This window comes from Corella eumyota, chromosome 4, assembly GCF_963082875.1.
Source record: "Corella eumyota chromosome 4, kaCorEumy4.1, whole genome shotgun sequence".
In the NCBI taxonomy this organism is placed as follows: Eukaryota; Metazoa; Chordata; class Ascidiacea; order Phlebobranchia; family Corellidae; genus Corella; species Corella eumyota.
This window is the reverse complement of record NC_137493.1, coordinates 4493152-4520050: the sequence shown is the minus strand read 5'-3', so window position 1 is coordinate 4520050 and position 26899 is coordinate 4493152. Positions and strand designations below refer to the sequence as shown.

General features: G+C 28.7%; 2 protein-coding genes across 3 annotated transcripts; both read right to left on the bottom strand.

Annotated features, from left to right (window-relative positions):
* Positions 1-703: 703 nt before the first annotated feature.
* On the bottom strand, positions 704-9215 carry LOC145751549 (serine/threonine-protein kinase ICK-like). 2 transcript variants are annotated; one of them, XM_082567726.1, is made up of 12 exons: positions 8266-9215; positions 7395-7571; positions 4374-4586; positions 3913-4084; positions 3587-3754; positions 2627-3474; positions 2295-2429; positions 2082-2209; positions 1819-1914; positions 1515-1631; positions 1239-1365; positions 704-1117 (listed from the first exon to the last, which is right to left on the bottom strand). In XM_082567726.1, exons 1-12 carry the CDS (start codon positions 8454-8456, stop codon positions 1099-1101), a joined length of 2391 nt encoding a protein of 796 aa, XP_082423852.1. In that variant the 5' UTR covers positions 8457-9215; the 3' UTR covers positions 704-1098. The 2 variants fall into 2 exon arrangements, with proteins under 2 accessions (XP_082423852.1, XP_082423853.1); XM_082567727.1 differs by having other exon boundaries at positions 8977-9215.
* Positions 9216-10206: 991 nt separating this feature from the next.
* Positions 10207-14197, bottom strand: LOC145750240 (DGAT1/2-independent enzyme synthesizing storage lipids-like). The gene is made up of 7 exons (XM_082566225.1): positions 13948-14197; positions 13177-13386; positions 12401-12568; positions 11910-12100; positions 11603-11666; positions 11274-11413; positions 10207-10841 (listed from the first exon to the last, which is right to left on the bottom strand). Exons 1-7 carry the CDS (start codon positions 14054-14056, stop codon positions 10629-10631), a joined length of 1095 nt encoding a protein of 364 aa, XP_082422351.1. The 5' UTR covers positions 14057-14197; the 3' UTR covers positions 10207-10628.
* Positions 14198-26899: the final 12702 nt, after the last annotated feature.

Below are 26899 nucleotides of genomic sequence, written 5' to 3'. Positions count from 1 at the left end.
GTGCAAGGTTAGAAAAACGGCTTTTACACCATTCTACAGATGATTGATAGTCCATGCGTTTGGAAAAATACAGCACCGTTCCGTATTTTGTATCACATTCGAAATTGCATGGTTTCCAAGCTAAGACCTTACTTGAGCAAACCATAGTCAAATTTAATTAAAATCCCCCCTTTACTTTAACAAACATGATATCTTTAAAAGTATTTTACATTACTGCTTTTGTAAACCTATACGCCTACGCTATGTGCAAAGCAACTTTATTACTGGCAAAGAAAAGCAAATAATTGTAAAATTTTGGTTTCATTGTAAAGCCCTCGTAAAATACTCTTTCGATTTAACTTAATAAATTTATTATCTCAAATTTAAACTATTCATGCTTTAAATCTAATGTATAAAATTTTAACACTTAATAAAAAACAAGAATCATACAACATAGATGGGATAATTGCTTTACCTAAACTTTTGCCTACTCTATAAGTAGCTTAAATTGGCTATTTCAAACTTGTTGTTTACAGAATGATGGTATAACAGAATTTAAATCGGAATTGAATATTTTTCGTCATAAAAAGTTCAATACGTTTTTTTTTCAAAGGAAAACTTGCATATTTAATTTACAAACCCTAAAAACTATATTGGAATGCTCCATAATACGTTTTTGATTCTCTTATTCCTTTTCATGTATACTTAAGAAGTAAATTTTAATTCTAAAGATTGTATTCGCTAACAAAAACGAAATGCACAAAAAGAAAATTAAATATTTTTCTAACACGTTGAACCGAAGATTGGACGTAAAAATTCGAATTGAAGGAAAAAAATAAAAAATCTTAATTCGATAAAAAAATAAAAACCTAGCCTTTAACAGACTAGAAAAATCAAAAAGATTTAAATAAAAATAAGAAAAGTAACAAAACAATTTTATTACAGAAACATATATAAAAAATAATATAAAAGTAACCTTGGAATTATTAGATATTTTCAGTGGTATTATTTTAAACTTTTTTACAAGGAATTGAAATACAAGAATATGAAATAGTGTAATTAAAACTAGTATGCTATACCTTTTACAAAAATAAAAACAAAAAAGTAAGTGCGGTATAATTACCTAGGACCTCCATACCTAGAAAAAAATTTTAATAAATTAATTTTACGAAATAATTTAAATAAAATTTTTTTTTTAAAAACACCAAAAAAATAACATTTTTTTTTTTTCTGAAAAAATTATTTTTTTCAAAACTTACTTTGACTTCCAGTCTGTTCTTCCGTGCCGATCGTTTACCACTTGAGGTCTCAAGGCGCTCGAATTTTGCTTGTTTGTGATTGGTGGTTGTTGGATTTGAGGGGCACGACCTTTCCAAGAATTATAATCTAAAAAAATTAAAATTAAAAAAAATATAATTAATTCATTCTTGAATGCCTAATTTATTTTACTTAAACACAGATGACATATTTTTTGCATTATTTTATTTGTTATTTTTTTTAAATTTTTTAAAATACAATTTTTTGTAAGTACTTACTATTGGAAGGTGTAATAGGTAGTAGGATCCTCTGCCCCGCAGAACCAACTTCTTTTTTAGTGGCAAATGAAGGAATGTAAGAAAAATCTTTGGTCTGACCACCCCCATAATTAGCACCTTTGAAAGCAAGTATTACTATTTTAAAACCATGTTTTATTATTATAAACTCAGACAAAACCCAAATTTTACCAACTACAGTTAGCAAATCCATATAGGCATTTTTTTGGATAAAAAAAAACAAATTCTAAAAGTCTTCGTTCTAACTTTTATTCTTTGACTTATTTCAAATAAACCAATATTTTACCATGAGGTTTGTATATGTTTTTATTCATGTTGTTGTTATTGTACTGAGTTGTTTTTCCCCAAACACTAGAGGGATCAAAGGGCTTCATTTTCATTCCTAATTTTAAAAAACAAAATAAAAGATTTCAATTAAAGTTGAAAATTATAAAATTGGTTAATTAATACATCAGTAATAATAACTTAATAACAACAAAAAAACGACAATAACTTATTAACGACAACTAAAGCACAACAACATTAAATTATTTTCAATTTAAAGCTTACCAGGTAAATATCTGGATGTAGAAAGATAATGTTGTTTGGCCGACATCCTCGGAGGAGAAAGTTTTGTCGAGGGAACTCTCATGTCCACCTTGTGGCGAGATCCGTACGAGAATTTTGAGTCTGGACTCCTAAGAAATATCAAAATTTTTTATTTCTCATTTACACAAGTAACAAAAATATTTTTTTAAAAGTTTAATTAGAAAATTGACAAACCCGAACAAAGAATCGTTATCGAGTCTTTTTTTATGAAGATGAGCAGGTTTTTTGTGGATGTTGAGTTCGTCCAGGTCCTCCCACGTGTCAGCATTGTTTCCTTTCCATCTCCTTCTGACTCCCAACTTAGTTGCACTAAAAAAAAATTTTAAAAGAAAAAAAGATAAAAAATACTAATTTCAGAATTTAAATACCAAAACTCATTTTGGGAAATTTAATTTAGTTTGCTTATAATTTACTAGAAAAACAAAATAGGCACATAGAAAAGATCGTTAATTTCATAAAAAAATTAACTTTAAAAAAAAATTAACATTGTAAGGAAAACAACTGACCTATTTTGTTTATTTGAATGACTTGGTATTGAAGGAAAAGGATTAGGATCTACTTTACTTTTCTTTTCACTAAATAAGTCCGTCAAAAAGGGGTCGTTATTTCTCTGAATCAGGGGTCTTCGCCCCACTTCTTTTGGGGGCAATCGACTTAATTCCCCGGCATTGTTGTTATTGTTGAAATCGCCGCGAGTAAGAAAATCGGGTTTCGTGGTTTGTTTTGTTTTGCTGCCAAAACCAATACCCGGCAAAACACTGTGTTTTTTCTCTTCAAAGTGGGGTAATTTTTTGGTGCGCTCTTTCTGAGTCGGCTCAAATTTAGGCGGTTTAGTCGAACTCGGACTTTCGTTCTGACGATGGTCTTGCTTTGGAAAACTATCGTTGCCTAACAAAGAGTCCATTTCATCATCATCAAGTAAATCTTTGTAAGTAGAAAGTGGTGACGGTTTTTGTTTCACTTGTTTTTCGACCATTTTTTTAACGGAAGGTTTTCTATCAATAGTAAACTTTTTCGCTGAAGGTAACTCAATTGGTTTTCGCTCAGAGTCACTTGAGTCTAAACTTAAGTCAGAGGCTAAGTCCTCAAAACTGTCTGATTTCAATTTAAGCGGTTTAGTTTTCTCCCATTTATGAACAGGAGCAATTCTCGGATTTTGAGCAATCGTTTTCGCATTGTTATTTTCAGGGGGTTGAATCTGGGTGGGTTGAGGGGGTTTATAATTCTGGGTCATCGACATGGGCTGGGGTAGATTGCCAAACTGGTTTTGCTCGTAGAGCTTTTTAAGAGCTTGTTGTTGGGTGGTTTTCGCCCCCAGAGATTGCCCATTACAAAAGTAGGGGTATTTTAATGCCTGTTAATTAATAATTCATTATTTGTTAACTATACCATAAACTTTGTTATTTGTAAAAAACAAAAAAAGTTTTTTAAAAGGGTCACCCTTTTCATATACCACCCCTACATACCTGATTCGCGCTGGGTCTTTTTTTGGGGTTCCACTGCAGCATGTCACTGATAAGTTGCATGGCTTCTGGGCTAGCGTGGGGCACCCTTGCTTTTAACCCCACCCCTGTGACCTGGGGCCAACGAAAGTTCATCTGGCCCGATAGTTGGTGACCCTCTGGCCAATCAGTCTAAAAATTTAAAATAACTTTAAAAGCAATTTTGAAATCAAAAATCAATCAAAAATTTTAAATAAAAAAAAATATTATTAAAAAGAAAATTTAAAACATTTACCAAAAAATCCTAGCCTTCGAAAAAAAAATACTATTTTAAAATTTCGATAATTTACCTTTGTTGGTGTTCCTAGCACCTGACACAGTTTAAATATTTCGTCCATTTCGGATGAACCAGGAAAAAGAGGTTTTAACGTGTACAACTCTGCTATAATACAACCGATCGCCCAAATATCAATAGGGGAACTGTAGTTTGATGAACGTAGTAACACTTCAGGGGCACGATACCTAGAAAAATTTGGGTTATTAGCTTCAAAAGTTGGCATTAAATACGGAATCTGACCTTTTAAAACATTGTTGTCACTAAAAATATTTTTAAGTAAATAAAAAGATAACATTATGCTTCGTTTAAAGATTTTTAAAAACATTAAAATTTGTAATCAGTTATTTTTATATTCCATAGCTAAGGGGTGTCTTCATGTACCCAACAAAATGGGTCTACATATATATATATATATATATATATATATATATTTAATGCCACATAAAGTTAAAATGAATTTTAACTTCAACTTACCATCTTGTTGAAACATAATCGGTGTAAGGAGGTTTAGATCTAATTTCTCTTGCCAGACCAAAATCGGCAATCTTCACCAATTCTGGGCCCATGCATAACAGGTTTTCAGGTTTCATATCTCGATGAAAGAAGCCGTGTTTGTGCATAAAAGCAAGACCTTGTAAGACCTGGAATACCATGTTTCTTATGGAAGGCTCTGGTAGATATTTGTCCCTGTTAAAATAAAATAAATCAACATTAAACAAAATCAAAAAAAGAAGGCAACAACATATTAAATTTTCAATAAAAATTAACCTTTGAAATTCAGATAAAAAAAACACAAAGAAGGTTTTTATACACCGTGATAACATTGATATTTTCACATGATAAAAAATGGGTATAAAGGTTCATCAATTATTTATATAAAAAAAACAACAAAAGGTGTGTATTGTATTAAAGCTATAATAGAAAACATTAACACATAATGGATATTGTGAAACTAAAATTAATCAAAAGTTTTTAAATTAATTATATAGTCTATAGTTCATTGTTTTTATAACAGTGAAATTTTCCAATATTTTAAATATCATAATACTCATAGATGGACTAATTCAAATTTTAAACATTTGTCAAAACTGTTTAAAAAATAAAGTTTTATTGCCATAATTCCACAGATTTCAACATAAAAATAATATTTTACCGATCCCGATTTCAAATTTAAACCCTTGTCGTTTTTTTGTATAGTTGTTATTATAAAAAGCTTTATTCAATTTGATACCTTAAATCCAAAACAAACAAAAAAGTCAATTGTTATATACAGACAATGTTGATAGATATCCTATTACAATAGACTTAAAATTTATACACAATATATTGGAGGTATAGTGTAATCAACACTATGAACACAGCTGCAAATTAATTAAATTTTTTTCTAAAAAAAAACTATATTATACAAATAAATAGGGTTGAAATATGAACAACACTGTTCAATTAATTAGTTTTAAAAATAAAAAATAAACTGAATTTTGCGGTGGCCAATATTTGTTACATTAACTAATTTAAACCAGTAAAAAAAATTATTTACAATTAAAAAAAATTTAATTTTATTAAAATTGCTGGTATGTAACCTTTATTTATGGCCTCAAAATTTTGTAAAAAAGTGAGAAAATTATACAAAAAATCGGTGGTAAATAATTTTAAGATGATTCTGTGACACGACAATTACTAAGGCACTTTTAAACAATCAGCAACTATTGAAATTACTTGAGACAAAGAGAAATGATAATAAAACGCTTAGCTCCAAATTTTAAGTACTTTTTATTGACGTCGTTTTAACCACAATGATGCACCTACTTAACTATCTTAGACATTAGGAAATCTTTAAATTTTTAGAGTAAACTAAAAAAAAAATTAGGGGCAACTACATTAAAATTTAAACAAAATGTTTAAAAAAAAAGTCTAGCTTGAAAAATTTTTGAAATTAGTATAAATTAAATTTTTAATTGTTATGTTAAGAAAAAACTTTAAAAAAAAATTTTAAAATAATTTGATTACAAAAATTAAGTTAAAATAACTAACAAAACACATGTTATTGATTTCAATGGGAAATGTAACACTACTTAAGCTGCACTATTAAGCAATATCCTAATGCTGATTAAAATCAGAATAAGTAGGACTTAGTACACAATTTAAATAAGAGGATTGTACATAAATAATTCACTATAGGGCACCAACATATATCACAAAATTTTTTTTAAAACACTTAACCATTTAAAAAAACACATTTCTTTATCGAATATAATACTCTTTGGCACTGTAGACCTAGTTTTTATAAAATTTGATAACTTAAAATCAGTATTTCCTTATGCAGAATAATGTATAAAATTATTGGTAACATATAGCCCTTAACAAACATAAGCAGCAGGATATCATTTTAAAAAGTCACAAAAGAAATGTTTTAAAAGACTATAAAAAGTTCCATAAAAAATCGTAAAGCCCAAATATGGGAAATGTTTTAAGGTTTAACCCACGCAGGAAAAAGCATTTAAAGTGATTGAGGTTCATAAATAACCCCAGAAACAAAAACAACATGAAACAATTATGTTCACGTCAAACACACCCTCATTTTTCAGGCACACCTTATTTAATCAAGCATAAGACGTCTTTCTTGTGCGCTACGGCATCAAATTTTTTACAAAGTTTTTTTTAAATCAATTTTTCTAAATTTTTTTTTTATTAAATCAAATTTAACACATTTAAAATGCAATATGAGTGTTGTTAACTATGTAATCCTCAAGATATTTTACAGTTTATTATAAGATGTTACAAAGAATCAAGCGGTTCTACTGAAAATAGAAATACTGCTGATCCCAGCAAACAAACAGGGAACATTTTGTTAAAAGCCAGACATTAAATACCTTAAAAAGGGGTCTTTTTCTATAAGGTTAATTTCATTCAAGACTCTTCAGCTATAATTGTGTGTTTGTTTAAGTAAGTCTAAGTAAGCCTCTCTTTGTTATGAGTGCTTATTATTTGATCAATGTCAATTGTTGAATGACTTTGTATGAGAACGAGTAATACGGCAAACCGATCTAACTTGGTTTTTACCCGTCGTTACTAACACAAACGTGCTTGTTATAACATTAACATTACACATAAAGGCACAAAACCGACTGTACTCAGAAATCAGATTTTTTAAGTTTGTTTTTTGAGTGGTTTATTTGAGTATGCTGATTATTAATAAAAGCAAGTCAAAATTATTTAATAAATTATTTATAAATTTTTACTGGTATTAATTAACAGAATTAAGTGAGGTAACTTAGTAGTTTAGCCAAGCAAGCTTGTATTTAATCATCTTTATCATGTTGGTTAATCATTATACTTAAATTTTATTTGACCAAATGCTGATAATTGCTTAATTAGGCTGATACAGCAAACTACCCATTTGCATATATTTTTAAACTAATCAAACATCACAATCAAAAAAAAAAACAAAAAGCAAAAATATTAAATACGAAATTAAAACTCGCAAAAATGACCCACCTTCCTTTCATTAACTGGTACAGGTTCTCTTTCATGTATTCAAACACAAAATAAAGTTGATTGTCTTCCCGTATTACTTCTTTAAGTTTGACAACGTTAGCATGGTTTAATTTCTTTAACGAACGAACCTCTCTTAAATTTACACACTCTTCCCAATTGTAAAACTTTTTTTTCATCCTAAAATTAAAATTTTGTTAAAAATGTTTGTACTTTACCCAGTGCAAAAAATGATTAGGTCAAATTTTACTTAAAAAATAAATTAAAGAAAATTAGTTTAGTTTATATAAAAATCTTGTTATTAATTTTGGCAGGTAATCAAGTTATTGATAGTACTAATAACAAAACATTGAATATCAGGATTTAATTAACAGTATTGTTAACCAAGCACCAAGGTATACCATATACAGTACAAACAAATGTCTTGTAATAAATAATTAAATGATATTTAAGTGATGATATATCACAGAATATTACTTTCAATTTAAGCTCTATGGTCTTAAGGTTGCAAACACTACACTACAACTAATCAATTATTTACATACTGGACTACAAGATAACATGGACTCTACTAAAAACGAATTTTTTTTTAATTAAATTTGAGAATATTGTAAACATGCAAAATGCTGATAAATCTTTAAGTGTGTATAGCCTATACCTTATTAATTGCATTAAAAATGTGTTAAAGTTAATTTTATGCCATACACATAACAATGTTATCATGCAAGTATATAAACATTAGTATTTTGTTTTAAAATTTATGTTCTGTGATACATTTTTAGTGTAAAAAAGAATAAAAATAACTAAAAAATTAGTAATTACAAATTAAAACTAATTTTACACCTTTTTTAAACGTCCAATTCATATCACTTACATTTTAATAGCGACCAATTCATGAGTATCTTTAGTTCTGTAAAGATGTACTGCACCGAAAGTGCCATCTCCCAATTGCTTTATAAACTCAAAGCGAGCTAAACCTTTGGGTTTTTGCACTGCTTGTTTTTGAGTCCCAACTGCTGGGATATTGTTATGATGAGAGTGCATTCCAATGGCAGAAAGAGACATTTTTTACAACAGCAAATTCTTACTTAAGTTAACATTGTTGTGGGCTTTACAGCCAGATATAAAATAATTTAGGTCAAGTCTTAATTTGTTTAGTAAATGTTTAACCTGTTCGATTTAAAAAAAGAAAAGTGAATAAATTTACAAAAAAATGAAATTTTTACGAAGATAACTTTTTGTTAGTTTATTATTCTCGTGCAAGATTTTTATTCCAGTCTGGTGCTGGTACAAATATTTTTTATTTAAAAGTCTTGATAAAAAATAAACCTATAAAAATTCTTCTAACCTAAAATTACAGATAAAATATTTTGATTTTTCTACGCACTACACACTAAGATTTTCAAAATTAAAAACTTAATTTATTTAAAACTAAAACTAGAAATTTTATGAAAATGACCCTAAAAATCTTAAAAATGACATGTTAGATTTGCAGTTAACGCTAAGAAAATATTTGCATTAAATTATTACTGCAAGAAAATATTAAACAAATGCGCTCATGCATTAGGGTATACTTTATCCTCACTTTTTAATAGCAACCATTTCACCAGTCTCATTACTTCGGCCAAGAAACACAGAACCATAAGTTCCATTACCAAGTGCTTTCATTTGAATATAACGATTCATTTTTAATCCAATATACACAAACAGTCAGAGAGTTAAAGTGCATAAAAGGGCTGAAGCCCAAATAATTATTTAATGAAATTATTTAGCTTACATTATTAAATGAGCAAACTTTAAAAAATCTTAACTGAAATGAAAATTTTTAAACTCTAAAACACAATTAAAATAAAGTTTAATAATAAAATCTAAGAAACTTACAGACAGACAGACATTACAGACCTTAGGTTGTACGTAAAATATAAAAATATTAATAAAAATATTCTATTTGTCAGAAAAGCTATTGGACTGTTAGATAAGTCGATGGCATTACATAACTAACTAACAGACATTTCTATTTACATACAGACAAAGTCACCTTCCTAATAGTCAATCTATAGTAGTTGTATTATTTTAAAATTGTTTTTAAATTATCATTTTTAGCAACAACGTAAAAACCCTTAAATTAAAACAACTAGAACAGCTCGTTAACCTTCTTTTACAATTTACCTTCGTTTAAACGGAATTTATTAAAATATGGTTGTGATGACAGAGAATTTTATTTTCACATCGATTCGTGCGCACATATTTACTTACTACCCTTACTATTAGTGATAGGTATTCTAAAACGTTATTATTTTTTAAAAAAAATACATTTAGAACTTGTTTAAAACATGAACAACAAGTAAAAAATATTTATTTTTACTGTAGTATTTACCCATCACTTATAACTTGTTAAAAAGGATTTAAATTTGCTGAAACGAGAGATCATTTACAGTGCTTATAAATAATGATGTATCAAGTTATTTAAAAGTAAGTTTTAGTGTTTTTAATACAAACCAAATACCCACAACCCAATATTTTCTGAAACTAGCCCTCCAAAGAAACTTCTCACTAAAACCATACTGGAAAACTTACTGATTTTTCCATAAACAATACTGGATATATATATATATAGTAGTTCAACAAACTACGGTTTATTTTACTAAATTCCATCAGTTAGAAAAAAAATATTTAAAAAAATAGAACACATGATGTTAAACATAATTTGGAACAACAAAAATAAAAAGGAAATATTGTAAGCTACATACAACAAAAAAAGTGCTACATTTTTTGTAAATAAATAATTCTTTATGAAAAAAAAAACAGTTTTGCTAAAACAAATAATTACAGGCAGGTATTTCAAGTGATGAAAAAATAAAACAAAAGCAATCGATTTTTGTTATATATAAATTTAAACAAAATATATTATTTCTACACAATAAATAATATTAGATCACATATATTTTACACACCAAAAATATATGATAAATTTAAAAAAAAATGTAATGACAAAAAAAAACGTTAACATCTTTTTAAAGATTTAATAACAAACGAAAATAAATACTTTTTTTGCATATTAACTTAAAAAAAGACACGCTTATATAATGCACAATACATTACTAATAGTATTATATAACTTATATCACGAACTTATTAATATAAACTGAAATAAATAAATTCTATTTTTATTGTCCATTTCCAAAAAAAAAAGTATTCTAGCATTATTCTTTTTAATAATATTAATATTTCAAAATTTTAGCTACTTAAACATATTGAAGTTTTTTGTTTTCGAGTCGTATTATGCTCTTTTTTGTTAACTGAACAACTTTCTACATTATTGTTGTTGTTGTTACCGTTAGAATAAATATAACTAGTTTCTGTTGATTGAAAACGTTGCCATATTCCCTTCCATATACTACCAGGCTGGCGTTGGTGTAAAGAAATTAACTCTTGTAATGACGTGTTTACCTAAAAACAATTTAAATTTGAATTTTTGGATAAAACAATTAAAATATATTTAAAAAAATTTATATGGATAAGCATAGTAAAAATATTAATTTTTTTTACTGTAATAGAAATTAAGTAGCATAGGCTTTTTGACTTATAAAAAATGGGAAATTTTAGCAGTTATAATATAAAAACATACTTAATTAGGCATTTCCTTACAAGTAAACTTTAATTTATTAAATAATTTTATGTTGTGTTTTTTGTTTACTATTTCAGCAAAAAATGTAAATATTATGACATCATTTTTAATATTTATTATTTATAAAATATTAAAATAAAAATTTATGTCATCAAAAATCATATAATTAAAACACTACATTAAAAATAGGATTTTAGTAAAATTTTAAGTACAATTAAGTATTTAATTCACTTGCTATTTTAATACTTAATTACTTTTTTAGCCAAAGCAGTGGGTGTTATAGTTGGATCAAAGTAAATAGGCTTTCCAATATAAGTCTTCATTTTCACTGGAAAACCACCATACAAAGGCATAATAGGCCATCTTGTTTTTTCATATAACTTTCTAAATAGCCCTAAATAAGTAAAATTTATATTAACAAACTAATTTATTAATAGTTTTACAATTTTAGGATTTTTTAAAAACAAATTTACAAAAAAACTTTTAAAAATATTGAGTCATTGTTTAAATTATAAAAATTCCCCTAAAATGAATAAACATGATTAGACTTAATGCACAATGCTAATTTAAGTTAAAAATTTACTTCGTCCTGTTCCAATGAAATCAAATGCTTGTCTACAGTTCTCAGTAAAGACAGGTAAAATTCTCTGAAAAACAAAAATATTTCTTAAGAAAACAGATACATTTAAAGGGTTCAGTAACATAGGCATGCATAATTATATTAAAATTTCCAAAAATAACTCACTTACAAAAATAACAATAGTTCACGCAATTAATAAAAATAAATTTTAAGTCTAATAATATTAAAAGCTTATTAAAAGTTTTTTACAAATGTTTAAAAATTTTGATTTTATAATTTGGCAGTAAATTTTATTTCTTAAAAAACTTACAACTTGGGCTTCAATTGCGGCTTTAGCAAATCCAAGTCTTTTCTCCCAAACGAGCGAATAATTCTCGCTAAAAAGTGCCTCTCTAACTCCACCTGGTGCAATTGAGACAATCTCACCGCTCTTAAGGTAATCGACGACTTTGTTTCGGGGACCAGGAAAAGAACCCCAAAGATGAAATAATCGCGATAACCCTAAAATTAGTTATTGTTTAAAAAAGTTGCAAAAAAATAATTTTTTTAAAATTAATTTTTGATAAAATTTTAGTTGTTTAAATTCCTTTACGGTTTAAAGCTGTTTTTATCAGTGTAAATCGCACATGAGCTATAAATTTAATATATTTGTACAATAAAGGTTAGACCTTAAGAACTTAGTTTTATAGCTAAGTAAAAATTAACTTCTAAAAAAATCAATCATAAACATTTTGTGAAATTTTAAATAAAAAATAAAAAATTTAGGACCAGAGTAGTAACTAATGACATTTCAAGTTTTACCTGGTATTTTAAATGCAAAATTGTCCATAACGTTACGAATAATTCGACCTTTCTCCATGTAAATGTTAGCTATCAGGTAGTAAATATCAACAGGAATAGCACCATGATAATAAATAATTAAAGCTGGGCCAGTGTTCGGTATATTTTCCATCCCCACTACTTCATAACCTAAAACAAAATTTATTTAATTTAAAAATTAATTAAATTTCAAAACAAAAAACTTCGATGTTTAAATTGTAACATTTTTTCCTTGTTAAATTATTACAATTTGGCAGTTGAAATTACAAAATTAAACTATTTTAAAAGTTATTTAGTATTTTGTTATAAGGTATTAGTTTGTAAACTTATGTTATATATTATACTATAACGCTACAAAGGACCATTAAAAATATTATTTGATATTTAAACCAATTAATAATCTATACAAGGTTGGATACTTTAATAAAAAATAAACAGATTACGAATTTAGCTCATATTGCTATAAAATTTAGTCATGGTATAATTAACAGAATGAATGAAAAGTGATTCACATGCTTTTGTATTACTCATACCAAGTCAAATTATTATAAACTGTTTTTTCTAACTAAGTAACCTTCATCTCATGACAAAAAAACATTTTTTTAATCATTTTGAACAAGGAAATAAAATAATTTAAAGTGTAAGTTTACCAATTTTTTTATGTATATATATTAAAATCTTTCTACGTTGTTTTTTTAACAATTTTATTTTACCCACCACCTCAAAATAAAATTACCAGATAAAATAACTAATTTTACCATGCCAAATCCAACCATGACCATTCCAAAAAGTAACCATAGTTCTCCTGCATCCCTCCCACGCATCCATGTTATGAAATGCCTCCAGTATTGGTTTTCTTCGGTGAAAAACAAACATAAACAATGCACAAAGATACAAATAAATTAAGATCATCATCGGGAGAATAAGAAATAGAATCACAAAAGGTGATAGAAGATACAAACGCCAATCTGTAAATTTTTAAACACATTGTTGTCCTGTTTAATTTTTTTCAGTAATTTAAACTATTTTTTTTAGTAATTTTAACTATTTTTTTATAAAGACTGAGCTTACAGTCGAAACATAAAGTAATTTAACCTTAAATTGCATTAAGAAAAGTTTAAATATTAATATTTATATTGCCTATGAATTAATTTGCAAATGCTTTTTGGCTTGGCATTATTTTGTCCCATTAATAAAGTCTTAATTAAGATCTCTACAACATAAAATAAGTAGCTTTCAAACTCTAAGCCTTAAAAAGTAAAACCAAGTGCTTAAATTACTATATTCCAATGCAGATACAATATATTTTAGACATATTTTAAAGATCTTTAACATTTAACAAGTCATTCTATTAAGCTTAAGTTAACAGGCCCATATAATATGAATATATATATTAAAAAAGAATTGAATATCTCAAAATTCGGAGAGCAAGTTGCTAGTTAACAATAACTTTTCTACAGTACAAACAAAAAATTTAAACAAATCTCAAAAATAATTTATATATATTACAAAGAAATACAATAACAAACCTGGAGCATAGTAATCCAATTGAGTCGTAAGCCACAGCGTATAATAATCAAAGTAGTTAAACGCAATTCTTATCATACTAGAAACCCATTGTGAAAAAACGTAAATCATTTTCCAATAAAACTCTCTGTCCAGCTGCCACTTAAGCTGTGGACTTTCTTGAACGAAATAATTTAGACTAAAAATGATTGTTTTTGTGTCGTCTACTCTTTTACAAAAATTACAATATATCAAACGTCATTTAAATTTCGTTGTTCGTGTAAGTTTATAAACAAAAACGAGCAGCTGAAGTAGCCGATATAAGACAAAGAAGTTATAATCCTTATTCGAATAGTGTCTTATAACCAGTGTCTTATAAGCTGTAAATTTGAGTTACGATAACTTTTGTTTTTAAACTTTTACAGTTTTGAAATTTTAGTATGTTGTTTATTATCAGATTGTGTTTTTATTCTCCTATTTACAACATTTAATTATCACTAATTACTAATTAGTATCACTAATTACTAATTTATTTATTAAAATTTAAAATTTGTTATTTATTTTTTAAATCTTGGCCATTTGTCATGATATTGGTAACTCAAAAATGAATTAAAATTTTAATTTTTGTCACTAAATACTAATTAATAGGTGTTTGTTTATTTAAATTTAAAGATTGTTATTAGGTTTTTAAATTTTGGTCGGTTATATATAAGATTAACATTTGCTCAAAGTTAATGTTAAATTTTTCCTCACAATCATTATAATAAAACTATCTTGATTGTAAAAAACATTCACAGTAGGGTCATGTGAGTTTGAGTCCACTACTCATATCATCATCTAAGCTAGGTAGTCTTCCTTTGAAAGAAGTCTCGAACATTTGCAAAAATCTGACAAAGAAGATTAAAAATTCCATTCTGGCTAAATTTTCACCAATACACAACCTAGGTCCAATAGAAAATGGAAGAGTTTTATTAGTGGAGAGGACATATTTTCCTTCTTTTAAATGTCAACTTGGCAAAAACAGTTCAGGATTACTAACCTTAAAACTATTTTAATTTCAAATATTTTAATTTTAAATTAATTTTTCAACCATGCAGAGAAAACAAATAGAACTGTAAACAATACAAATTTAATAAATCATTTTTTTGTATTTAATCATCCTCAATGTGGGATGGACAACTTTACGGCTTAAACATAGAGTAACATGGTAACATGTGTAACACTAACCCAGTCTTAAGTTGACTTTGACAGTTTGGAATAATATTGATTCTAATTGCCAATAATTTTACTAGGTGTAAGATGTTGGCTTAGCAAAAGTTACTGTTTATGGTGCCCTACTCAAGAGCATAACAGCATTAAAAATCGAACCCAAAACCTTATGTAGTAAAGCCGTTTTTAGCCAGTGGTAACATTGGGCTAGTGAAGGAATTTTATTTACGAACAAATCCTTTTATTAGACAAATAAAAAATCTTATGAAAATAAAATCTTACTCATGTAGATAATCTTTAATTTAAAACTTAAAAACTGCAACCAAGAGCTAATTGTTGGGTAAAGGACGTGATGCATAAAACAAGAAATAAAATTGTAAGCAAGTTAAACTATTGAAACGTTAAATCTAAATAATTTCCTTAATGCTGAAGTGTATTCATGTATTTCAAGATAAACTAAAGCACCCAGGCAAAACCCAACTGAAATGTAAAAGGTTTAAAAAAGAGGAAATTCAACTAATAATAAATTACACAAAGCTGTTGTTAAAAATAAAAAAGTTATACGCTTTAATATAATAAGCATCACAATTCTTTGAGCTTAAACAACCAATAGTGTAAATAAAAGAGGAATATTAAATTTATCCCCACTACTCTACTGTACTTATCTACTTTAAAAGCAGTAACGTTACAACCCGATTATGTCACTAAATAGGTTTATGTCATTAAAAAAAGGCATATGAAATTTTGTTAAACAAAATTTATTAATAATATCAAAATAAGGGAAAAAAATAAGTCTAAAAACATAAATAATATCGACAACAGAAAAGAAAACGTAAAAATAAGGCTAGGAACATAAATAATATCAATAACAGAAAGAAATACGAAATAAATAAGGCTAAGAACATAAATAATATCAACAACAGAAAGAAATACGAAATAAATAAGGCTAAGAACATAAATAATATCGACAACAGAAAAGTATACAAAAAAAATAAGGCAGAGAACACAAATAATATCGATAACAGAAAAGAGTACGTGAAATTTAGGCTGAAAACATAAATAATATCGACAACAGAAAGAAATATGAAATAAATGAGGCCGAAATATGAAATAAATGACAACAGAAAGAAATATGAAATAAATGAGGCTTAGAACATAAATGATGTCTACAGCAGACAAAAATACATGAAATTAAGGCTAAAAACATAAATAATATCGACAACAGAGAGAAATACGAAATAAATAAGGCTAAGAACTTAAATAATATCGACAACAGAAAGAAATACAAAAAAAAATAAGGCTGAGAACACAAATAATATCAATAACAGAAAAGAGTATGTGAAATTAAGGCTAAAAACATAAATAATATCGACAACAGACAAGAATACGTAAAAATAAGGCTTAGAAAAGTATGTGAAATTAAGGCTAAGAACATAAATGATATCGACAATAGAAAAGAATATGTGAAATTAGGGCTAAAAACATATATAATATCGACCACAGAAAGAAATATGAAAAAAATAAGGCTAAAAACATAAATAATATCGACAACAGAAAGAAATACGAAAAAATAAGGCTAAAAACATAAACAATATCGTCAACAAAAAGAAATAAGAACATAAATAATATCGACAACAGTAAACAATGTGTAAAATTAAGGCTAAAAACATAAATAATATCGACAACAAAAAGAAATACGAAAAAAATAAGGCTAAAAACATAAACAATATAAAATAATAAGGCTAAAAACATAAATAATATCGACAACAGAAAGAAATACAAAAATATTGCTAAAAATATAATTAATATTGACAAAAAAAAAGAATAAAAAAACAGGAAAATTGGGCTTAAAAATAAATAATATGGACCGCAAAAGAATACAAAAAACAATATTAATAAATAAATAATTCATATAATATAACCCAATATAGCTCTAGTGGGAAAGCACGAACTGGTCACATTATCGAACGAATGTCTCAACTTGGCAAACATCATTGGAAAGTTGTAGCAACATCATCAGAAAGTGGTGACAACATCATCATGGGTAGCAACATCATCAGAAAATGGTAGCAACATTATCAAAAGATGGTAGCATTATCATTGGAAAGTGGTAGCAACATCATTGGAAAGTGGTAGCAACATCATTGGAAAGTGGTAGCAACATCATTGGGGGGGTAGTGACTTTATCGCAAAGTGGTAGCAACATTATCAGAAAGTTGTGTCAACATCATCGGGATGCGGGGGGTAGCAACATCATTGGAAAGTAAAAGAAAAATTTTCTGGAAGGTAACAACATCATTAAAAGGCAACATCATCATTTACAACATCATCAAAAGGCACCATCTGGTAGCAACATTATTAGAAAGTAGAAGAAAAATTATCGGATGGTGGCAACATCATCGGAGAGTGGTAGCAAAGGTATTAGGGGGGTAACAGCATCATCTGGGGTAACAACATCATCAGCGAAGGGTAGCAACATCATCAAAAAGTGGTATCAACATCATTGGGATGCGGAGGAGTAGCAACATCATTGGAAAGTGAAAGAAAAATTTTCTGGAGGGTAACAACATCATCATTTACAATATCATCAAAAGGCAACAACATCATCTGAGGTAGCAACATTGGAAGGTTGTAGCAACAATATTGGAAGGTTGTAGCAACATCATTAGAGGCTGCAACAATATCGGTAGGTAGCAACATAACCATAAGGTGGTAACATCATTTTCAGGGGGTAGCGACATTATGTGAGGGCAACAACATCATTGAAAAGTGGAAGAAAAATTATCAGGAGGTAACAACATTATTGGGGGGTAGCGGCATCGTTGGGGGTAACAACATCATCAGGTAGGGGTAGAAACATCATCGGGGGTAGCAACATCATCGGGGGTAGCAACATCATTGGGGGGGTAGCAAAATCATTGGCGGGTAACAACATCATCAGCAAGCAGCAACAACATCATCTGGGGTAGTAACATCAATAGCAACATCATTGAAAAGTGGAAGAAAAATTATCGTCGGGTAGCAACATCATCGGAAAGTGGTAGAAAAGGTATTAGGGGGGTAACGACATCATTTGGGGTAACAACATCACCAGCGAGGGGTAGCAACATCATCAGAAAGTGGTATCAACGTCATCGGGACACAGGGGGTAGCAACATCATTGGAAGGTAGTAGCAACATCGTCATCTGAAACCTTAAAAAAAGCAGTTATCTATTTCTAATTACAAAAAAAAAATAGTGAACATATTACCTTGTCGTTTAGAAGACTATATGTTACCTATCTTTCTCGATTTAAAAGGTGACATGATCACAGGGTGACATCATCGAAGTGGTGTAACCTAATCCGAAACACTGGATTGCATTTAACACAATGTAGACAAAATGACCTCGAAAAAAATTGAAAATAATTAAATATGTTATTTGGTACGGTTGTTTAATTTAATTACAAATATATAAATTAATTATTTAGTTATACGTATTTACTGCATGAATACCAAACTTTTATTAAAAAAAGGAATAATATTACGAAATAATTAAGAAAAATTATTAAAATAAACAAACAAATTGTAAGGTCGTTACAATAAATTAAAACACCATCCAACAAGTTATTAAACAAATACAATACACAAAATAGTAGCCTACTTATTAGTAGTAGGTAACTGATAAACAAATAGCTAACAAATCAAATAGCAGGCATGTAGATCCCAGCTGATCGCACTCTAGTACGCCAACTAGCGGTCGACTTTGACGTCTACAGATCTCCACCTAGCAGATAGTAATATAGCTACGACAACTACAGCGACGCAAACTGACGTGTAAACTGAAGCGGCGTAAACTGACGTTTAAGTCGAAGCGACGAACAACGAACGAGAAAAAGCGACGAACAACGAACGACGAACGACGAAAGCGACGCAAACTAAAGCGACCAACGAAGCGTATGTTGCAACACGCGCACGAATTAGATTGAACGCTAGATTGACGACTCGCCTAATACAACTAGGCTGATCCTAATAATTGGTCATTTTTAGTATATATCTTTAATCAACAATACCTCAAATTTGACAAGCTAAGGCCTTTGCCTTTAGTGTTAGGGTGTAGGACTTTTATTAGGGAACATTCATATAGAAAGATGTACACTCAAAAATTATAAATAATGTTATTATCAATTTAATGTATATATATTTTTATTAAAAAACAAATATCTTACCGTATGTTAAAGAAATCACCTTTTTGTTCTTCTTCTCACAACTTATTAAAACCCCAATTAACAACTACCTCTCTTATCAGATCATCACCAGATCCTCCAGATGTTCCTCTATTCTTTATCAAATTATCATCAGATCCTCCAGATGTTCTTTTATTCATTATTGCATTCTCCAGGTTCACGAGATCGCCATCTGAAATCTGAAACCTAAAAAAAAGCTAAAAAGCGGTTATGTATTTTAGCTAAAAATTAAAATTGGTTAACATATTACCTTGTTGTTCAGAAGACTACATGTTACTTATCTATCTCGATTTCTCATTAGATCCTTCAGATGTTCCTTCATTTATCATGAACTTATCATCAGATCCTCTAGATGTTCCTCCTTTCCTAATCAGATCCTCTAGGTTCACGAGATCGTCATCTAAAATCTAAAACCTTAAAAAAAAAGCTAAAAAGCAGTTATATATGTCTATTTAAAAATTAAAATTAGTTAAAATATTACCTTGTTGTTCAGAAGACTACATGTTACCTATCTTTCTCGATTCCTCATTACAACCTCCAGATGTTCCTTCATTTTTCATGAATTTATCATCAGATCCTCTAGATGTTCCTCTATTCTTCATCAGATCCGCCAGGTTCACGAGGTCGTCATCAGAAATCTAAAACCTTAAAAAGAAAGCTAAAAAACAGTTATATATGTCTAATTAAAAATTAAAATTAGTTAAAATATTACCTTGTTGTTCAGAAGACTACATGTTACCTATCTTTCTCGATTCCTCATTAGATCCTTCAGAAGTTCATAATTCTTCATGAAATCACCTTCAGATCCACCAGATGTTCCTCTATTCTTCATCAGATCCTCCAGGTTCACGAGATCGCCATCTGAAATCTGAAACCTTAAAAAAAAGCTAAAAAGAAGTTATGTATGTTTAATTAAAAATTAAAATTAGTTAACATATTACCTTGTTGTTCAGAAGACTACATGTTACTTATCTTTCTCGATTTCTCATTAGATCCTCCAGATGTTCCTTCATTTTTCATGAACTCATCATCAGATCCTCTAGATGTTCCTCCTTTCCTCATCAGATCCTCTAGGTTCACGAGATCGTCATCTGAAATCTAAAACCTTAAAAAGAAAGCTAAAAAGCAGTTATTTATGTCTAATCAAAAATCAAAATTGGTTAACATATTACCTTGTTGTTCAGAAGACTACATGTTACCTATCTTTCTCGATTCCTCATTAGATCCTCGAAATGTTCCTTCATTCTTCATGAAATCATCATTAAATCCTCCATGTGTTCCTCTATTCCTCATCAGATCCTCCAGATTCACGAGATCGCCATCTGAAATCTGAAACCTTAAAAAGAAAGCTAAAAAGCAGTTATATATGTCTAATTAAAAATTAAAATTAGTTAAAATATTACCTTGTTGTTCAGAAGACTACATGTTACCTATCTTTCTCGATTCCTCATTAGATCCTCCAGAAGTTCATTCATTCTTCATGAAATCACCTTTAGATCCACCAGATGTTCATCTAATCTTCATCAGATCCTCCAGGTTCACGAGATCGCCATCTGAAATCTGAAACCTTAAAAAAAAGCTAAAAAGAAGTTATGTATGTTTAATTAAAAATTAAAATTGGTTAACATATTACCTTGTTGTTCAGAAGACTACATGTTACCTATCTTTCTCGATTCCTCATTAGATCCTCCAGAAGTTCATTATTCTTCATGAAATCACCTTCAAATCCACCAGATGTTCCTTTATTCCTCATCAGATCCTCCAGGTTCACGAGATCGCCATCTGAAATCTGAAACCTTAAAAAAAAGCTAAAAAGAAGTTATGTATGTTTAATTAAAAGTTAAAATTGGTTAACATATTACCTTGTTGTTCAGAAGACTACATGTTACTTATCTTTCTCGATTTCTCATTAGATCCTCCAGATGTTCCTTCATTTTTCATGAACTCATCATCAGATCCTCTAGATGTTCCTCCTTTCCTCATCAGATCCTCTAGGTTCACGAGATCGTCATCTGAAATCTAAAACCTTAAAAAGAAAGCTAAAAAGCAGTTATTTATGTCTAATTAAAAATCAAAATTGGTTAACATATTACCTTGTTGTTCAGAAGACTACATGTTACCTATCTTTCTCAATTACTCATTAGATCCTCCAGATGTTCCTTCATTCTTCATGAAATCATCATTAAATCCTCCATGTGTTCCTCTATTCCTCACCAGATCCTCCAGGTTCACGAGATCGCCATCTGAAATCTGAAACCTTAAAAAGAAAGCTAAAAAGCAGTTATATATGTCTAATTAAAAATTAAAATTAGTTAAAATATTACCTTGTTGTTCAGAAGACTACATGTTACCTATCTTTATCGATTCCTCATTAGATCCTCCAGAAGTTCATTCATTCTTCATGAAATCACCTTCAGATCCACCAGATGTTCATCTAATCCTCATCAGATCCTCCAGGTTCACGAGATCGCCATCTGAAATCTGAAACCTTAAAAAAAAGCTAAAAAGAAGTTATGTATGTTTAATTAAAAATTAAAATTGGTTAACATATTACCTTGTTGTTCAGAAGACTACATGTTACCTATCTTTCTCGATTTCTCATTAGATCCTCGAGTTGTTCCTTCATTCTTTATGAAATCATCATCAGATCCTCTAGATGTTCCTCCTTTCTCCATCAGATCCGCCAGGTTCACGAGGTCGTCATCTGAAATCTAAAACCTTAAAAAGAAAGCTAAAAAGCAGTTATATAATGTCTAATTAAAAATTAAAATTAGTTAAAATATTACCTTGTTGTTCAGAAGACTACATGTTACCTATCTTTCTCGATTCCTCATTAGATCCTCCAGAAGTTCATTATTCTTCAAGAAATCACCTTCAGATCCACCAGATGTTCCTCTATTCCTCATCAGATCCTCCAGGTTCACGAGATCGCCATCTGAAATCTGAAACCTTAAAAAAAAGCTAAAAAGAAGTTATGTATGTTTAATTAAAAGTTAAAATTGGTTAACATATTACCTTGTTGTTCAGAAGACTACATGTTACTTATCTTTCTCGATTTCTCATTAGATCCTCCAGACGTTTCTTCATTTTTCATGAACTTATCATCAGATCCTCTAGATGTTCCTCCTTTCCTCATCAGATCCTCCAGGTTCACGAGATCGTCATCTGAAATCTAAAACCTTAAAAAGAAAGCTAAAAAGCAGTTATTTATGTCTAATTAAAAATCAAAATTGGTTAACATATTACCTTGTTGTTCAGAAGACTACATGTTACCTATCTTTCTCAATTCCTCATTAGACCCTCGAGATGTTCCTTCATTCTTCATGAAATCATCATTAAATCCTCCATGTGTACCTCTATTCCTCATCAGATCCTCCAGGTTCACGAGATCGTCATATGAAATCTAAAACCTTAAAAAGAAAGCTAAAAAGCAGTTATTTATGTCTAATTAAAAATTAAAATTGGTTAACAGATTACCATGTTGTTCAGAAGACTACATGTTACCTATCTTTCTCAATTCCTCATTAGACCCTCGAGATGTTCCTTCATTCTTCATGAAATCATCATTAAATCCTCCATGTGTTCCTCTATTCCTCATCAGATCCTCCAGGTTCACGAGATCGTCATATGAAATCTAAAACCTTAAAAAGAAAGCTAAAAAGCAGTTATATATGTCTAATTAAAAATTAAAATTAGTTAAAATATTACCTCATTATTCAGAAGACTACATGTTACCTATCTTTCTCGATTCCTCATTACATCCTTCAGATGTTCCTTCATTTTTCATGAATTCATCATCAGATCTTCTAGATGTTCCTTCATTTTTCATGAATTCATCATCAGATCCTCCAGGTTCACGAGATCGTCATATGAAATCTAAAACCTTAAAAAGAAAGCTAAAAAGCAGTTATTTATGTCTAATTAAAAATTAAAATTGGTTAACAGATTACCATGTTGTTCGGAAGACTACATTTTACTTATCTTTCTCGATTTCTCATTAGATCCTCCAGATGTTCCTTTATTTCTTATGAAATCACCATTAGATCCTTCAGATGTTCCTCTATTCCTTATCAGATCCTCCAGGTTCACGAGATCGTCATCTGAAATCTAAAACCTTAAAAAGAAAGCTAAAAAGCAGTTATTTATGTCTAATTAAAAATTAAAATTGGTTAACATATTACCTTGTTGTTCAGAAGACTTTATGTTACCTATTTTTCTCGATTCCTCATTAGATCTTGAAGATGTTTCTTTATTCTTCATGAAATAATCATCAGATCCTCCAGATGTTCCTCTATTCCTCATCAGATCCTCCAGGTTCACAAGATTGTCATCTGAAATCTAAAACCTTAAAAAGAAAGCTAAAAAGCAGTTATCTTATGTCTAATTAAAAATTTAAATTGGTTAAAAGACTACCTTGTTTTTCAGAAGACTACATGTTACCTATCTTTCTCGATTCCTCATTAGATCCTCCAAAAGTTTCTTCATTTTTCATGAAATCATCATCAGATCCTCCAGATGTTGTTCTTTATTCCTCATTAAATCCTTCAGCTTCACAAAATCGTCGTCTGAAACCTTAATAAGAATGCTGGAAAGCAGTTATATATGTCTAAATAGAAAAAATATTAGTTAATTAGCTAACATTTTACCTAGTTGGTCAAGGGACTATAGGTTACCTATTTTCTCTTTACCTCATTTTATCATCATCATCAGATTCCTCGGCTCCACAAAGTTGTCATCTAAAACCTTAGAAAAGAAACAACTAAACCGACGCAAACTGACAACTTTACAGCCAAAGCGACGGAAGCGACGGACAACGAAGTTGACGCAAACTGGCGTAACAACTGAAGCGATCGACGAAAGCGGCGAATAACGGAAGCGACGATTGCGGCGAACAACGAAAGCGTCGAAAGCGGCGAACAACGATAGCGTCGAAAGTGGCGATCAACGAACAACGAAAGCGACGCAAACTGAAGCGACGAACAGAGCAATGTGTTGCAACACGCGCACGAATTCAATTTAAAGCAAGACTGGCGACCCGCCTAATCCAACTAGGCTGATCTTAGTCTTAGGTCACTTTTAATATAATATCTGTAATCAATAATATCTTAAAATTTTACAAGTTGGACCATAGCCTCCAAAGCTAGGGTGTAGGCCTTAGGTTATGAAGGAAACATGTAAAAGTTGTACAATGATAAATAAATTTATTATCTATTTAATATATATATTTTTCGAAAAACAAATATCTTACCGGGATGCTTAAGAAATCACCTTTTTGGTCTTTTCCTCACAGCTCATCAAAGCCTAAATTTACAACTACCTGTGGCCCACATCACACTCTTCAATTTCTCTTTAAATCACCGTAGAATCGCCTAATTAGTACCTATTTCTCGTCAGATCATCATCAGACACTCCCTTTCTGCGAGATCGTCATCTACAACTGCAAATATAAACTGGGGGCAGTTAAAATGTCTAGTTAGGTATTATTTATAGATACGCTTTCAAATAGTGTTGTTTAATAAATACGCGGACTGTTAAACGCAATACGCCAAACATTAAAATAACGAATGTATCGATACGCGCACGATCCTACCCCTAACGCACTGCATAACCAATTAAACAACACCATATACACTAAAAAAATAACTACTAAAAATTATAAAATAATTTACTTAACTCGATTTGTTAAAGAAAAAGATGGCTTCGTCCTAAAGACGCTTTCGACATGGCTTAAACTCTCAACTTAGCTAAAACAGAAAACAAACATCCTGAACACAGACTAACTTAAAATTAATGGCGGACAAGCCGATCCAAGAAGTCAAGTTATGACGTCAGTTGTGACGTCAGTTGTATTCATCCGCAACGCATTATGCTAAAGGCGTATAAAGAAATAGTTCCTTAACTAATCAAATTATAAAAAACTAACAATGTCGTTATCTTACGAAACAATTTAAAATAGAAAACTTTATTAATTTTAAATATTTAATTAAATATTAGCTTTAAAAACTTACTATTAAACTATATACCACATGTTTTAACACAAAACCTAAAAGCGCTTCTCTTAAATTCTGCGCTTCGCTAACTTCGGCGCTGATTGCCTGAAACGAATTACGCTTTTCTTCGGTAACATTTCAATTTTTTTTTACCACGACCTTACTAGTTGGGATTATTTTTGTTGTAATAATTATTATGCTTCGAAATCTTAGATTTCAAAACGTGTTGTTATTGTGAATATTTTTATTATTATGTTTTAAATTATAAAACATAATAAATAGTTTTATATTATAAACGTAACAGTTTTATATTATAATATTAATTAATTAAAAAGGATTTTTTTTAAAACATTTAAAATAATTTTGTTTTGAAATTTTTTTAGTACAATCATTTAATATGATTTTAGTTTTATAACTAAATACGTAATATTTGATTTATTAATTTAGTTAATATTTATAATTAAGTAATGTTTATGCGTAACTTTATTTATTAATAGTTTTTAAAAATAATTAAATAATTTCGAACCATATTTTATTTATCAAATAAATTTAGTTTTTTTTATTTTTATTCTTACTAATCCGAAATTTGAAATCGAATAACTTTTGATTTTGTGTATATTAATTTTTAAAATTTTATTATGTTGTTTATTATCATATTGTGTTTCAATCCTCCTATTTTGATCAAATTTTGGTCAGTTATATATTATAATATTAATAACTCGAAAATGGATTAAAAATTTAATTTTTGATTGTTTATTATATTTAAATTCTTGTTTGTTTATTAAAAATTAAAGTTTAATATTAAGCATTCAAAATTTAGTATAATGTACTTCATAATTTCAGTAATTAAAAAACATATTTAAAAAATAATTTTTGTTTATTTATTATATTTAAATGCTTGTTTATTTATTAAAAATCAAAAATCAATTCTAGGCATTTAAAACTTGGTCTAATGTATATTTAGATATCAACAACTTAAAACTGGGTAAAAAAAATAATTTTTGTTATTAAGTATATTTAATTACTTGTTTGTTGATTGAAAAGTTAAAGATTGATATGTTAAAACTTTTAAAATAATTTTGAGACGATAACTTTTGTTTTTTAAAACTAAAAGTTCTAAATTTTTAGTATGTTTGTTATTATCCCAACGAATCGCAAACTTCCTATTTACGACATTTAATTATCACTAATTACTAATTAATAGGTGTTTGTTTATTAAAATTTAAAAGTTGTTAATAATTTTTTAAATCTTGGTCAATTGTATATCATGATATTAGTAACTCAAAAACGAATTAAATTTTTATTTTTGTCATTTAATTACTAATTAATAGGTGTTTGTTTATTTAAATTTAAAGATTGTTATTAGGTTTTTAAATTTTGGTCGGTTTTATCTTATAATATTTATAATTCGAAAATGAATTAAAAAATAATTCTTGTTTGGTTTTTTATGTTTAAATGCTGGTTTGTAAGGTTTGTAATATTCTTAGTTAATGTTTATGCATATCTTTTTTTATTTATAAAAATTTATGTTAAAAATAATCAAATAATTTC